General features: G+C 42.5%; 1 protein-coding gene across 1 annotated transcript in view; it reads left to right on the top strand.

Moving 5' to 3' along the window:
* LOC308312245 (ankyrin-2-like) overlaps positions 1 to 16,306 on the top strand; it is a gene marked incomplete at both ends in the record, with an annotated part of 120,383 nt that overhangs the window by 43,327 nt on the left and 60,750 nt on the right. The window contains 20 exons of the mRNA XM_080758906.1: positions 258 to 356; positions 948 to 1,145; positions 2,453 to 2,551; positions 2,819 to 2,917; positions 3,550 to 3,747; positions 4,019 to 4,117; positions 5,102 to 5,200; positions 5,718 to 5,816; positions 5,930 to 6,028; positions 6,760 to 6,832; positions 8,253 to 8,379; positions 8,561 to 8,636; positions 8,798 to 8,895; positions 10,649 to 10,873; positions 11,724 to 11,822; positions 12,907 to 13,061; positions 13,540 to 13,751; positions 14,091 to 14,295; positions 14,927 to 15,023; positions 15,416 to 15,644. Coding sequence (XP_080615032.1) covers positions 258 to 356; positions 948 to 1,145; positions 2,453 to 2,551; positions 2,819 to 2,917; positions 3,550 to 3,747; positions 4,019 to 4,117; positions 5,102 to 5,200; positions 5,718 to 5,816; positions 5,930 to 6,028; positions 6,760 to 6,832; positions 8,253 to 8,379; positions 8,561 to 8,636; positions 8,798 to 8,895; positions 10,649 to 10,873; positions 11,724 to 11,822; positions 12,907 to 13,061; positions 13,540 to 13,751; positions 14,091 to 14,295; positions 14,927 to 15,023; positions 15,416 to 15,644 — 2,685 coding nt within the window. The remainder of the gene's footprint in view (positions 1 to 257; positions 357 to 947; positions 1,146 to 2,452; positions 2,552 to 2,818; positions 2,918 to 3,549; positions 3,748 to 4,018; positions 4,118 to 5,101; positions 5,201 to 5,717; positions 5,817 to 5,929; positions 6,029 to 6,759; positions 6,833 to 8,252; positions 8,380 to 8,560; positions 8,637 to 8,797; positions 8,896 to 10,648; positions 10,874 to 11,723; positions 11,823 to 12,906; positions 13,062 to 13,539; positions 13,752 to 14,090; positions 14,296 to 14,926; positions 15,024 to 15,415; positions 15,645 to 16,306) is intronic.

The following is a 16,306-nucleotide window of genomic DNA, read 5'->3' as shown; positions in this document are numbered from 1 at the left end:
CAGTTCGAGGATATGAGTATGACATGCCCAAAGTATGTGCAGCGTTTTGGTTGTGTGCTGTGTGTACATGCATTGCATTTGCATTACTGAACATCCCAAAGTAGTAGTAGCAACAACTAGAACTGCACTCTGTCGAGTGTCTACTTGCTTGTTATTGTGTGTGTTGTACTTTACAATTCATGGGATCATGATATATCATCTCTTTTTTGTTTTACTGTTAACAGCGTGTGATTTGCTGATATGCATGTGTGTTCTAGCGAGGTGAAACGGCCCTCCACATGGCGGCACGTGCTGGTCAGATGGAGGTGGTTCGCTGTCTGCTAAGGAATGGTGCTCTGGTGGACGCCATGGCCAGGGTGAGTCCACTGCCACAACATCGATATCATATTAGCTGCTGGCAGCGCATTGTCCTCTTCTGTTTGGTATGAATAGGCACCACTTTGTGCATTGACTGTGTAAGAGAAAAACATAGAAAAGCACAGTGGTTTGATTAGCTCCGTTTGGAAGCTCACCCTCCGCTATTAGCTCAGAGAAGAGGTTCTGTGTCAGATATCCCTGCATAGGGTGAAATGGTTAGAGCCCGTCCAACTGCAGTGTAGAAAACCCTTTTCGCAGTATCGTATCTAAAAAGTAAAGGTATTTCCTGAGAGCTACAGATGATAGAATTTTGTGTGCACAGTAACGATTTTGGAGCGGGGTGAGACAACCACTTAAATAGCTTATTTAGTCAGCCTGTGTGTGGCCAGTCAACCCTCGGTCCGCATGCTTCCATAAGATTGCACTGGGAAAACATGGCGCAGGCTGACTAAAGGCCAAAGGGGGTTTGATTTATAGTTGCTTTCAACTCACCGTTGTTTATTCTGTTTTGTTTTTATCCCATTGTTTCTGTTTGTCTTCCATCGATATATTCCCTCCCCGTCGTCTCTACACCTCCAACCCCGCCATAGGAGGAGCAGACACCCCTCCACATTGCCTCCCGTCTGGGGAAAACAGATATCGTGCAGCTGCTCCTGCAGCACATGGCTCACCCGGACGCTGCCACCACCAACGGTTACACTCCCCTCCACATTTCGGCCAGGGAGGGTCAAGTAGAGACTGCCGCCGTGCTCCTGGAAGCTGGGGCCTCACATTCACTGGCCACCAAGGTGTGTGATACACATACAGAAAGAAAGGCTATAGAGCGGCGCAGTCATGACGACGCCAGGCCCAGGAAATTAATCCCAATGCGTTTTTCCCATAGACATTTCAAAAACCTTTTAAGCGTCGTACGAAGACAACTCTAGTCGTGACAAATCATGACAACAAACACAATATTTTGGACCAAACAAATAATTTCAAAGAAGAAAAACAAGTGTTTATTGTCATGATTTGTCATGACGAGAGTTGGCTTTGTCCTCGGCGTAAACGTCTTTAAATAAATACTTTCTGAAAAGTCTATGAGGAAAATTAACGGGGATTTCTTTTCCGGGTCTCTCTCGAGGGGGCGGGACTGCGCCGCTCTATAGGGTAATGTGGCTACATTTCTAGAAAGCACATAGTAGAGGAGAAGTCAACGTACGTGTCTTAAGTTATGCACTTATGACAAATATAATGTATTATTTTAGATCAAATGATTTGCACCTCAGAATAATAATAATAATAATAAACTTTATTTGTATAGCACCTTTCATACATAAATGTAGCTCAAAGTGCTTCACAGGGCAAAAATAGAATACAATAAAACATAAGTAGTTAAAATGATAAAACAATGGCAAAGAACAAAATTGAATATAAGTATAAAAATAAAAATAAATAAAAACAAATAAAAACAAATAAAAAATAATAAAAACACCACATGCAGCAAATCAGTCAGGGCAGGGTAGGAACGTGCAAATTAAAACTCAATTAAAAGCAATGTTGTAGAAGTGGGTCTTGAGCTGAGCTTTAAAAATGTCTACAGAGGCTGCCTGACGAAGGTACAGTGGGAGCTTGTTCCATGCCGACGGCCCATAGAAGCAAAAAGCTGCTTCCCCGTATTTTTTTGTTGCCATTTCTTTTGGCAACGCGAGCAGGCCAGCAGTGGAAGACCTTAGGGGGGCGGTTTGGGACATATTTAGGCAGGCAGTCAAGTAGGTAGGAAGGTGCGAGACCATTGAGAGCTTTATAGACAAGTAAAATAATTTTAAAATCAATCCTAAAAACAACCGGAAGCCAGTGCAGTGATGCCAAAACTGGAGTAATATGTTCTCTCATCTTAGAGAGAAGGATATTATCCTACCGAGTGTTTATATGAATACGTTGACCTGGTGCAGGAAACTCCCATACAATAAAATCAGTCATCAGTGTACTGACACGCATAGCCTACGGATGCGAGGCTTACATAAGTACTCACGCACAGTCATCATCATGAGTACTAAACAGTGAAGACATCTTTCATCTTTCTCCACCCCCCCCCCCCCCCCCCCCCTCACAGAAAGGATTCACTCCATTACATGTAGCTGCTAAGTATGGAAGCCTGGAAGTAGCAAAACTCCTCCTTCAGCGCAGAGCTCTCCCTGACGACGCTGGCAAGGTGAGAATAAGGGCATGCTGTACTGCAGCACAGGGGTAGGCAACCTCAGGTACGGGTGCCAACATGTTGGCACAAGGGAAGGTGATCACTGGCACACTGTCATAAGTGTGAGGGAGAGAGGTTTTTTTTTTAATAATGATATATCACTTAAAAAAAACGTTTTTTTCATTTTCTGTTTTCATTTATTTATGTACATAATGTACATAATTATATACATTTGTATCGCAACATAAACATCTGTTCTTTAACCAATAATGTGTTTTACAGAATGGCCTTACTCCGCTGCACGTGGCAGCGCACTATGATAACCAGCAGGTGGCACTACTGCTCTTGGATAAAGGGGCATCACCTCACAATACTGCAAAGGTTAGACTGAAATGTATTACATTTTATTTTCCATTTAATGTTTTTTTTTTATTGATCATGATCATGATATAATGTATTATTATTATTTTTTTTACATTTTGCTTCCTTTGAATCTATGTTTCCATTCCTTTATCTCTTTAATGTAGGCTAATGCACTTTGAGCTTCATGTTTTGTACAAAAGATAGTATACAAAAAATATATATATATATATTATTAATATTATTATGAATGAATGAAAAACTTTATTCTGAACATGATAAAATTATACAAAAAAGTCAAAGAATAAGAATAAGTGCAATATAGCACAAATAGAATATTCCCAAAAAAACCAACAACAAACAACAACAAAACAAGCCTCAGTGGCCGCAAGTATTGTAATTCTTTCTTCTTCTTTTTTTTTTATATGTTCGGAAAGGAGTAGGGAGAAGTAAAAAACGTATATAACCCTACCCCTTTATTACTGTAATTTCAGCGTCATCGCTTGACGTCAGTACATAATATTATTACACATTATTATTATTATTCCTTCAACAAGAAAATATCTATTTGGATGCCACCTTAGATAAGTGACAAAGACATCGTGATCGATAATATTCTCCGACTCACTCTCTCGATCTGTTTCCTGGTCCAGAATGGCTACACTCCTCTCCACATCGCCGCCAAGAAGAACCAGACAGCAGTGGCTTTGGCGCTGCTGCAGTACGGAGCAGAAACCAACGTCCTGACCAAGCAAGGGGTCAGCCCGCTGCACCTGGCCGCCCAGGAAGGACACGCTGAGATGGCCAGCCTGCTACTGGGCAAAGGAGCACATGTCAACACAGCCACCAAGGTCACACACGAATACACGGGCAAACATTACATAATACAGTGCATGTATGATTATACGTGCAAATATTGTACTTTTACTCCACTACATTTATTTGAAAACTTTAGCTAGTCCTTACATGTTTTCTGTGGACCTCAGATAACATTATATAATATTATTTACATTATATAACACATATTAACATCAACATACTAGGGTATTCAGTTTGTGTGAGTGTGTACACACAGCATAAACCCGCTCCAACATGAGCTTCTCTCTGCTTGGTTGTAAACAGAGTGGACTGACTCCTCTGCACCTCGCAGCCCAAGAAGACAGGGTCAGTGCAGCAGAGGTACTGGCCAAGCATGATGCAAACTTGGACCAGCAAACTAAGGTAAACACATACTGTAATAATCAGAGATGTTAAAGAATGTGGAAGGTGCATTTCAGGCAGGCAGGGAAAGTGTGAATTATTTCCAGAATGCTGCCCCCATTGAAGCCCTTGAATTCCATGGACTGGATAACTTAAAGGGACACTTCACCCTTTTTGCAAAAAAATATATGTTAATGACGTTTAGAAGCTTTAGATCACTTTCCTGGCGGTATTTATGTGTGTAATATGTGGGTTTAGATATTTTAGATTGTAGCAGTGAGCCTGTTGTCTCTGATGTCATGGAAACTGGGCTCACTACCTTCCTGGACTACAATTCCCATAATTACTTGGTGCACTGCTCCTCCTTGTGGATAGGGGGAGAGCTGTCTTACTGAGACAACATGTAGTCCAGGAAGGAAGTGAGCCCAGTGTCCAAGACATCAGAGACAACAGGCTCACTGCTACAATCTAAAATATCTAAAACCACATATTACACACATAAATACCCCCAGGAAAGTGTTCTAAAGCTTCTAAACATCATTAACATATATTTTTTTGCAAAAAGGGTGAAGTGTCCCTTTAAATCTAACGTAAATCTATTTTGTTTAATTTCACAGCTGTGTGTGTGTGTGTGTGTGTGTGTGTGTGTGTGTGTGTGTGTGTGTGTGTGTGTGTGTAGTGACAGTGTTGTAGTAGATGGTGGTTGTCTGCTTTTTTTTTCCATTTGTCTGCCACGTTTAAAAGCAGTGCCTAGTGGAGTTTACAATGCCATGACCTATACTTTCAAATACTGTCTGACAGAATCTAATAATTGTGAATAGAATCAGCAACAGATGCAACTGGTTTCTTTAAGAATCACCATAAGTCGTGAAACGGTTTGGGTCATGGAGAGTCATAAAAAGATAATTTTATTTTATATCAGGCCGACACTTGGTGGACCGTGGACAGATTACAAATGTTCTCCTCTCTTACTTAACTCAATTATTTATTCTCTTTCCATTTCAGCTGGGATATACCTCTTTGATTGTGTCCTGTCATTATGGAAATGCCAAGATGGTGAACTTCCTGTTGCAGCAGGGTGCCAATGTCAACGCAAAAACCAAGGTACTGTAGGTTTTAAAATGTCCTTCACATGCTGTTGACCAAAAAGGTGAATCACAATCTACCAGTAGATCACAAAGGCTGTGCAGCAGGTAGACCACATGACATGGTAGGTCTTATTGAGCTGGTCATTTTAAAAGTAGCTCTAAAGTAAAAAATCACACCTGTGCAAACTGAGTGGTGCAACTCCCCTCTCCCCCCCCCCCCCCCCCTCTCCTCTCCTCTCTCTCTCTTTCTCTCTCTCTCTCTCTCTCTCTCTCTCTCTCTCTAAGCACTAATACTATCTCTCTCTCTCTCTGTTTCTGGCACAACAGCACCCCTACTGGTACTCATAGTCATATACTGGTGCTCATGGCCACATAGGTGAACACATAGGTGAACACATAGGTGAACACATAGGTGAACACGGACATTGCTGTTCCTCGGAGTGGTTGCACCACTCAAAAACAAAAACCAAAAAAAACTGTGCTATATATATTTAGGTCTCATGGTCTAATAACCTATTTTCTTTATTCTACAGAACGGATACACGCCTCTTCACCAGGCAGCACAACAAGGAAACACACACGTAATCAATGTGTTACTACAGCACGGAGCCAAACCCAATGTTACTACCCTGGTGAGACCAAACAAATCAAGCCTTTCTCAACAAATCAAGAAAATGTATCGTTAGCCGGTCTTTAAGCAATCTCACTCTGTCGTTGTCTACCTCTCTCTCTGTGTGTGTGTCAGAATGGAAACACTGCTCTGTCCATCGCTAGACGTCTGGGCTACATCTCTGTGGTAGACACGCTGAAGGTTGTGACCGAGGAGGTCGTCACCACAACAACGGTATGTGTCTCATCGGTAGGGATGGAGCTCGCAAATATTTATTGATAACGAGCACCTTATCGATCAGGCTTATCAAGCCGGGTTCTTATCGAGCCCACTATCGAGCATTTTCTATTATTTTATGGGGAAAGACGCGAGACAACAATACATTCTGAAACAGAACCAGTATCTTTTACTAGGGCCTCCGAATACAGCACTTTTCTAACACACGGCAATTTAACTTTTTACCTTTGGAAACTAATATTGAAGAAACTGGTTAATGTGTGTACCGTCACTTTAAAAGCATAATTTTTTGTTTACCGGGCAGCACTGGTTGGCAGGTATCAATATACTTTTAGACCGACATGTTTGTGCCAGCTTGGGTGATTCAATTTATGTCTTAATTGCCTCTTGTCTTGATGCCATGGGCCTCTATGCTCGATAACAAGCTTGATAAGCCCAAAGCTTTATTGTTACCGGGTTCTCAATAAGCTTGTTATCAGGTTTTTTCTGGTATCGGGTTTCGTGCTCATCATCGGTGATTCTGCAGTGTCAGAATCTACCCTATAGATCCTGGACGGATTTAGTTTCCCCCATATCTCCACGAAACATTTCCGCGGACCCCCTCAGGATGACAGGATCCCACGTCTTGTACAATTGTTCAGCTTGTTCGTCATGTTCTTTTTCTTATGTTGTGTATCCATGGTTGTGTGTGTGTGTGTGTGTGTGTGTGTGTGTGTGTGTTGCTCCAGACGGTTACAGAGAAGCATAAGCTGAATGTTCCAGAGACGATGACTGAGATGCTGGATGTGTCTGATGAAGAGGGTGAGTTACTTACTGTATGCCTTGGCGAATAAGTAGTACTGTGTTGTGTGACACATCGCTTGACAAAATGTCGAATTTTCAAATGGTAATGATTTTCAAAGCATAAATTAGCGGTTATTTTGAACACAGAAGGAATCCACTTAATTTTTTACATGTGAACAAGCAACTATCATAAGCCACTCTCTCGCTCAAAACCTCAAACCCAAAGCAGCACCCATTCCCCTGTGCATTTTAAGACATGGATTGTGGGTGGGTGATGTATCTCGTTTTGTAGCTGTGGTTCTTAAGACTGTGTGTTCTGTAGCACTGAGGCTTATGGATGAAGAGCTATTCGCTGAGGTGTTTCTGGAGGAGGAGGAAGGTACTGGACAATAATTGACAGACAACCACACTGTCCTTCCCTGCCTGCCAGTGTGTACTTGAGGCAATAGTCAGCCTCTGTGTTCTTGTGCATAATAATAATAATAATAATAATAATAAAATAAAAAAAGGTTGAAGCATGCTGCAGTGGTTTTAATCCTCCAAGAAATTACACATTTATAGAAACATTGTCTGCATTGTACTTAAAGTAGCTATAAGTAGTTTTGGCCTGGAGTTTTTGAATTGTTTTATTTTTATTTTATTCAGACAGCCAGCAATGTGTTAAACGCTAAAAAAGAAAGACAAAAATGTAGTCTCTGTGACACCTCTAGGGGTGTCTGTGTTCAAAGATTTTCCTAGAAGCTTTGTCATTGGTCATGACTAACCAATCAGGAAGTGGACCAATGACAACGCTTCTAGGAAAATCTTTGAAGGCAGACTAGAGGTGCCACAGAGACAAAATATATAAATAAATAAAAAAGTGAGCGATTAAAACTACTATAGCAGCTTTAAATCCCTGTCTGCCCTCTGCCTTGAAAATCTCCTCCTCCTGTGTACTTTTATGTATTGTACTTGTATATCTTAACACATGAACCCTATACCACATTGCGAACATTTGGTGAAAATAGCAGATATACAAGCTCACAACACATCGCTTTTTGTTGCGTTGTGAGCATGTAGATCGAGAAACGATTGGTGCAGAGTTAAATACTAGCGTACCTAGTATAGAGCCCTGTATGTCATGCACTAGGGGATGCATGGTAAAAACAGGGAGTCCTCACGTTTTGTAATCAACCTCTGACTTGGCCTCGTGAAAACCAGGTATACTTAATGAACTGGTGGGTGTGGCCACATAAAAACAATTGTAACACTTTCTGTACACTATAAAAATCATAATACCTCATGTTTTAGAAGGGGGGGGGGACTCTCTGTGCAGAGACTCATGTGATGGTGTACTGTAAACTAACTGCATGAGGAGTGCGGCGGACATCACAGGATTCATGATTGTGGACTGGGTCTCTGATTCACTGATCATTTCTCATTTGGTTCCTGCCTCCAGGTGAAGACACCATGACCGGAGATGGAGGGGAATATCTGAGAGCGGAGGACCTCAGAGAGCTGGGAGATGACTCGTTACCTGGACATTACCTGGACGGCTTCAGCTACATGAGCCACAATCTGGACAGGTCAGACTCACTCACACACATTCCGAAAAGATTACTTTTCCATCCAGCTGGCAAATCACTCAATTTGTGTTTGTGTGAAGGAGATACATTGCTTCCACAGCGTACAGAGGCTACATAGCCTACTGTACATTACCCGCAAACACACCCAGAACTGACTACTTTCATATCAATGTCCAAATAGGCCCAACCAGACTCCTCTTGGAAGCTTCCACCAGAGAGAGGGGATTCTGATAGAAGACATGATTACCAGCCACCAGGTGAGAACCGATCATCATACCTATGCCTGATCTATACGTCATGTCGTGCACCGAAAATATCAGGTGCGACGAGCTGTGATCTTGCAATTTTCAATGCACTGTTAGCACTGTTATTGTTGTAATGAATGTTTGCATCGATCACTGTCTTTGGCACTCTGTAGGTGTCAGCTTTATCTATGAAGGAAGAGTCCTATCGTCTGAGCTGGGGCGCGGAGCACCTAGATAATGTGTTGCTGTCTTCCAGCCTGCTGCACTCTGGGTTAGTATACGCGTTTACGCACACACGCACCCAATAGCCAAATTCTAACACCCCAAATCTCGGCCCCTCTCTCACTCACACTCGGTCACTCCAGCATGGCAGAGTTACAGTGAAATTGGTGACCTGCCGAAATATGTGACCATCTTCTGGACTTCACGTCACTTACATGGAGGTCTTTACATATGTGTCCTAAATACCGCTAAGTTGAACTCTGCTAATAAACAAACTGCAATGATTTACTTTCGGACACTGACGTTATGTGATGTCTACAAAATTGTCACATATTTCATTGGATCATCAATTTCACCGTAACACCACCATGCTGGAGTGGCCAAGTATGATTGGCCGAGATTTGGGGTATTGGAATTTGGCTCACTCACTCACTCACTCACTCACTCACTCACTCACTCACTCACTCACTCACTCACTCACTCACTCACTCACTCACTCACTCACACACACACACACACACACACACACACACACACACACACACACTGAAACACAGGCACCAACGTTATTTCCTAGAGTTATCATGCATATGTTTTAAGGTTTATGTGATTTGTGATCATGCTGCACTCCTTTCAGTTATGATTGGTGTAGGATTCTCCACCTTTGTTTTGTCCATATTCCTCCCACAATTTCTAATGAACCTTTTTGTTCCATCCTCTTAATCCCGTGCTCCGTGTTCTATCTGGTCAGGTTTTTCCCGTCACTGTATTTCACTCCTTCCTTCTTGTTTTATCTTATTCTCTCTCTCTCGCTCCTGTTCTTTCTCTTTCCTCTCGCTCTTTGTCGCCGTGTTTGTGATCGTGTTTGTTGTGTTTTGCTTCTAGCTCCTCACCGTGCCTAGACCATGACAACAGCAGGTGATGTTCATCATATTGGCTTCTCTCTCATTCTCACTTTCTCATTCTCACTCTGTCTTTCTCTGGGTCTCTGTCTGTCTCTCTCTCTCTGTCTCTCTCTGTTTATCTCCTCTTCCCTTCAACCCTCAATCCACATCTTTTCGTTTGACACATTCTGACAAGGTTGTTTATATGTTGACCTGAATGCAGTGCATGATTTACTTTGTCTTTGATAAATATTTACGCTATAGCCATAACTTCATCTGCATGTGTCATGTCCACACAGTGAAATCAACAGTGTCAATTTAACTCTGAGAATGTAAACATTGATCCAAAGGAAATTGTAAGGGTCCGTTTGGGTCAATTTGTTTGTTGGAGATGCCATTCAGTTGATACTGACACTCACTTGTACGACATCATCCAGTAGTTGGGTCTGCCGTAATTTCCTCTTTGATGATGCGAAACATCCACCCGGGAGAGCATGTTCAAAGCTCTCCTCACTCGCCTGTCTAACCCTAACCGAATGCTTTTCTTGCCACTGGTGATACATTGTGGTTGTTCTATCGCCACATGTCGATGTCACGGAGCAGTGCTTTCTCCGTTTCAGTTGCTTTGCCTGCATGAAGTTCCTCCGTGTCAGCTGCATATTACATGTTTGAGTACACGATAAAATCCTCACTGTTAATCTATCCATTTGTAACTCTGAGAGGGTACAAATATAACGCATTGGTAGGCCTACTCTGAGAGCGTACAAATCTAAACTAAATGGACCCATACACCTGTGACCCTCCATTTGGTTACCATTTGTACACTGTCGGAGTAAAGGATTTTACAGTACATCCGTAATATTTATTTTCCTAATGTCCGTAGAGTTTTTGACGCCACGTTCGAACTTTCTTGCACAGCTTCCTGGTCAGCTTCATGGTTGATGCCAGGGGCGGAGCCATGCGCGGCTGCCGTCACAACGGCCTGCGCATCATCGTGCCACCCAGGAAGTGTTCGGCGCCCACGCGGGTGACATGCAGGCTGGTGAAGAGACACCGCCTGGCGTCCATGCCCCCCATGGTGGAAGGAGAGGGGCTGGCGGGACGCATCATAGAAGTGGGGCCTACCGGTGCCCAGTTCCTGGGGTAAGCATGTGTGACTGTGAATGCGGTGCATTCTGAGTCTGCGTGCGGTGGTGGAGGAAGTACTCAGATATTTTATTCAACTAAAAGAAGAAATACCTAGAATAAAAAGTTCAACATTTTACATAAGTTGAATACACAAGTATTTCCTTTCAAACGGGCAGTGATTAACGCAGACGTTTTCCCATGGATCAAGGACAGGTCTGCTACAGGTCTGCTCAAGAGGGGCGCAACAACGCAAGCGTAAAAAAATGCTAAACAGAATCCAGGTCTGGTGAGTCGCGGGCGTGTGCACGATACGAGCACGCGCGCAACAAATTCACGGGACCGCGCTCACGTAAATACGCTTGCGATGTTGCCCCTCGGAAAAAATCGCAGGTCTCATTGGAAATGAACTATAGGCGCGGTATATCGTTTCCCGTTTGAAAATCCCTTTAGAATCTAAATATAATATTATTATTATTATAAGCAAAAGTAAATTAGGCTTTGCAAAATGGGCCTTTATAATAATCGGCGCATTAATGTGTAGTTAAAGCGGGGATATGCATGATTTTTATGAATACATTGGACCTGATGGTCAAGATTCAATTTATGTAGTAGAGTAGAAATATAAGATAGCAGAAAATGGACATGTACAATAAAGTATTGTACAATAAAGTATTGTACATGAGTAACTGTACAGTACATTGTTAATTACCACCACTGCGTGCATGACTCACTGTCCCTGTGGCCAGTGTGTAGAATGATGAGGCGAATGATGATTGAGTGCGTGCGTGCGTGCGTGCGCGTGTGTGCGTGCGTGTGTGTTCATGCTCTCTTCTCCGCTCCCCTGTTTGTGCTGCGTACGGATCAGTAAGCTCCACCTTCCCACGGCCCCGCCCCCTCTGAACGAGGGTGAGAGCCTAGTCAGTCGCATCCTGCAGCTGGGTCCTCCAGGGACCAAGTTCCTCGGGTAGGGCAATGGATTATGGACGCAACACCACCCCTCTAGCACCCTAGTCATATAAGGCTGGGCCATAACGTCCCCAATGGGCTTTATGCACACAGAATAACTCTTCCTACTTCCGGGCCGATGATACTAATTAAGGCACTGTTCCATTTAGTGTGCAGTGGTTCTCAAACCTTTTCATTTCAAGGACCCCCATAACTCTGAGAGTGTACAAATGTACACTCTCAGAGTTACACACCCGTACAGGGCCATTTGGAACCCACTCAAGAACACGTTGAGACCCACTGGTGTAGTAGAGTGTTTCCAGTGAGCCACAAAATAGCAGCACCCTGACTCTGTTTGACCAGATTGGAACGGACCCTTCATTAGTATCATCTGTAACACCTGTGTGAAGGAAGTAGGGAAGTTCTTTCCAAAATGGCATGTATACATTTAGCCCATTGCGACACGTTTATGGAAATGAATAAATAATTACAATAGCAGATCTACAAGCTCACAACACGTTGCATCGTGATACGATGTGAGCTTGTAGATCAGCTATTTTCACTGTATTTGCACACCATCATTGTACGGTGACGTATAATCTATAAAGATGTTCCTGTTGATTTTTTCTTTCTTGATTCATTGATTAACCTACGTACATGAGCAGCATTAAGTCGATTATTGGTTCTAAATATCGGTTTTGATATATTTTTGATGAATTGCCCAGCCCTACCTAGTCATATCCCCTTCCACACCACTCTGCCCTATTCAAGGGTTCATTGAACGCAAATAATGTATGTTATGTTACTCTCGCTTGCCTTTGTCTATCCCTTATGAGTTCGCAGATACCTTTCTGGAATGGATTATTTTATTGTTTTGTGTGTTTTGTATAATTTCTTTCAATAATTATTCCCTTGTTTCACTGCACGCATTTTTCTTTTTTTTTTAAACAAGATTGTTATCGTTCTCTTTGAATAGAATCAAATTGTTATTTCTTCCCAACCTGTCTCACATTACAGTAAGTCAGCCCCAGTTGCCATGCTGCTGCTGCTGCTGACATTGCATGGCTTCATCTCAGACACCCATATATATTATTTCTTCTCAGGCCTGTGATAGTGGAGATCCCCCACTTCGCTGCTCTGCGGGGGACAGAGAGAGAGCTAGTGATCCTGAGGAGTGAGACTGGGGAGAGCTGGAGGGAGCACCACTGTGACTTCACAGAGGAGGAGCTCAACCAGATACTCAACGGCATGGATGAGGGTGATTATGAGCTGGGCAGTAGAGCTGAAGTGGTTAATGTGTGTTTTGTAATTATAATCAGAATCCTGCACACTGTCTTCACTTACAGCATTTTATCGGGCAACGTTTTGGTCGTTGTTTGTTGTTTTTTAACTCATTTACACCTGAGGCCTAACCACATTTTTCAGAAAATGCTAAGCTAAGCTATGATGACTAAAACTAAATATATTGACAATTTCGTTGTAGTAGAACTAAAAGACCAGTAATTTTATGTTTGGGTGCACTCAGCTATTTTCAGCATGTATACAACCAAGTGTAAAATCAGGCATCAAGGCCAGCCAAAATACATTTTAGTAGACAAAATCAACTATTTTAAATAGTCGAATAAGATTAAAACTAGACTAACATACTCAAAAGACTATGACAAAAACAAAATCAAATGTCTGTCAAAATCAACACTACTAAGGTGTATCTTCTCAACTCTCATCTTCCCTTTCAGAGTTGGATTCCCCAGAGGAGTTGGAGAAGAAGAGAATATGTCGCATCATCACGCGGGATTTCCCACAGTACTTTGCGGTAGTGTCGAGGATCAAGCAGGACAGCCATTTGATTGGGCCGGAAGGTGGGGTGCTGAGCAGCACCCTGGTGCCCCAGGTCCAGGCCGTCTTCCCTGAGGGAGCCCTCACCAAGAAGATCAGAGTTGGACTACAGGTAGAATGACCCCCAAATTATGAGTTTTTGCTATTTGGCCTCAAATCTAATTGCCCCCCGGGGGACACTAATAATAAAGAACTTTGACCCCCATCTGAAAATTCTAGTAGGGACACCCATACAATATATGTGATAAAATGTAAAAAAAAAAAAAAAAAAGAAAAGACAAAAAATATGTATAGGCCTATATATATTTGGGGGGAAATATAAATGTATAAGACGTTAAAGTGTGAAAACTGATTTGGACTGCCTTGGACTGCCTATTTATACCCAATGCACTAAACGACACAATAAAGTAGGGGTAACTATAATGAGTCTGTTTCTTGTTCTTCCTCATAGGCACAGCCAATCAACATTGAGCTAGTGAGGAAGATTCTGGGTAACAAGGCCACATTCAGCCCAATCGTGACGCTAGAACCAAGAAGGAGGAAGTTCCACAAGCCAATCACAATGACGATACCGGTTCCCAAGAGCCCCAATGATGGCGCACCCAATGAGTTTAGTGGGGAGAACACCACCTTGAGATTGCTGTGCAGTATTACTGGTAAGTTGAGGGAAATTACCGGTCCATGTTGTTAACTACAGTGCATACTGTACATACTATAATACAGCATCTTTTGTTCATGACAAGCCTTTGCCACCACCTGACAGAGCATAAACATGAATTCTGTTATTTAAAAGGTAGTTTCTCCTGACATTGTTATGACATTATACCCATGATGAACTGAATGAACAGGAAGAGAACCCTTTGTCAGACTTCTGATTGGTCCCTGACTGACTAACCAGCAGGCTCTTTCTGCCTTGTTTATGTTGAATTTGGAAAAAACTAAAAACAAACATGATATGCCCTGTCACCATGCTCTACCTGTGATGTTCCTTTTTACTGACACCAAGTTTAAAATAAGAATTGAACGCACAGAATATCAATACAAAGCAACTGAAAAACACATTATTTCAATGGTAGTGGATGGAGAGAAAGGATTTTTGTCCAACCATGAAAGAGGGGCACAACCATGGGCGGGACTTGACAAAAGAGAGGGTATTATAGCCAGTGTAAGGACCTCAAACTCCCAGATTTGGAGCATACATGGAAACTTCCAGGTCCAATTTGTTTTTTAAAGCAATTAAAATGTGTTGCTTTTTGTTGACAGGCATTTATTTTCTCTGTGTTTCAGGTGGAACCACTCCAGCCCAATGGGAGGACATTACTGGCTCCACACCCCTCACCTTTATTAACCAATGCGTATCCTTCACCACAAACGTATCAGCAAGGTATAGTCTCCTCAGTTTTCACATGATGTCAGCCGTGGTTGCTCTGTCAAATTTGTACTTGAGTTAAAAGTAGAAATGTACTTAAGTACTGGTGCTCTAGCACTCGGTGTATGTTACTATGCTTATCTCATTCCCTGAGGGTTTGTCCATGACTGTATTATTTACTCGTATTTTTACCTACAGTAGTTGCTATGCAATTAGCATTTATCTGCCACACAAAAGTGTGTGATTGAAAGTTCCATTTGTGTTCATTCTAATCCATAGGTTCTGGCTGATACAGTGATTGTTCGAAAGTTCCAATCTTGTTCATTCTAACCCATAGGTTCTGGCTGATAGATTGTTCATTCTAACCCATAGGTTCTGGCTGATAGATTGTTCATTCTAACCCATAGGTTCTGGCTGATAGATTGCCGGCAGATCCAGGAGTCAGTCAATTTCTCCACCCAGCTGTACAGGGAGCTCATATGTGTTCCCTACATGGCCAAGTTTGTTATATTTGCCAAGACACTGGACCCCATCGAGGCCCGCCTGCGCTGCTTCTGCATGACCGACGACAAGATGGACAAGACACTGGAACAGCAAGAGAACTTTACCGAGGTGGCCCGAAGCAGAGACGTAGAGGTGAGGAGCCTAATGAGGGCAGAGGAGTGTGTCAGAACAGTGGAGCTAAAAGTGGCTGGTAACCCAGTCTGGCAGTGTGCCACGGGTTCGAATCCCGATCCCGACGGCCTTTACAGCATGTCACCCCCCATCTCTCTCCCCATTTCCTGTCAGCCTACTGTCTGTAGGCTGACAGTCTGTCCATTCAAATTAAACAAAAAAACATTTAAAAAAAAAACAACAGTGGAGGTAAAGTAAAGGAGGAACTATGCAGATAGTCAGGGGATATTAATACAATCTGGGGATAAATTCCTTACCAATACATTTCTTCACCAATATGTTTGTAAAGGTTTCTAAATGGTAAATGGTGCATTTACTGTATATAGTGCCTTTATCCAAGGCGCTTTACAGAGATTGTCCATTACATTCACCCATTCACACACACATTCATACACTGATGCCGGAGGAAACCATGAAAGCAGCAACCTGCACATCGGGAGCAATTAGGGCTTCAGAGTCTTGCTCAAGGACACTAACTCTGGGGGAGCCCAGTTAGAATGCCAACTTGAATACCACATAACCACATTTCATAACAGTGCTATACAGTGCTAGTGATTTAACATACTGCATTTTAATAAGAAAATGGCCAGCATATGAATTGACAAAACATATTTATGATTTTA

Source organism: Protomyctophum bolini (assembly GCF_963924005.1).
Source record: "Protomyctophum bolini genome assembly, chromosome: 3".
Taxonomy (NCBI): domain Eukaryota; kingdom Metazoa; phylum Chordata; class Actinopteri; order Myctophiformes; family Myctophidae; genus Protomyctophum; species Protomyctophum bolini.
The sequence above is the reverse complement of the archived record's forward strand: the minus strand, read 5'-3'. Positions and strand labels throughout refer to the sequence as shown.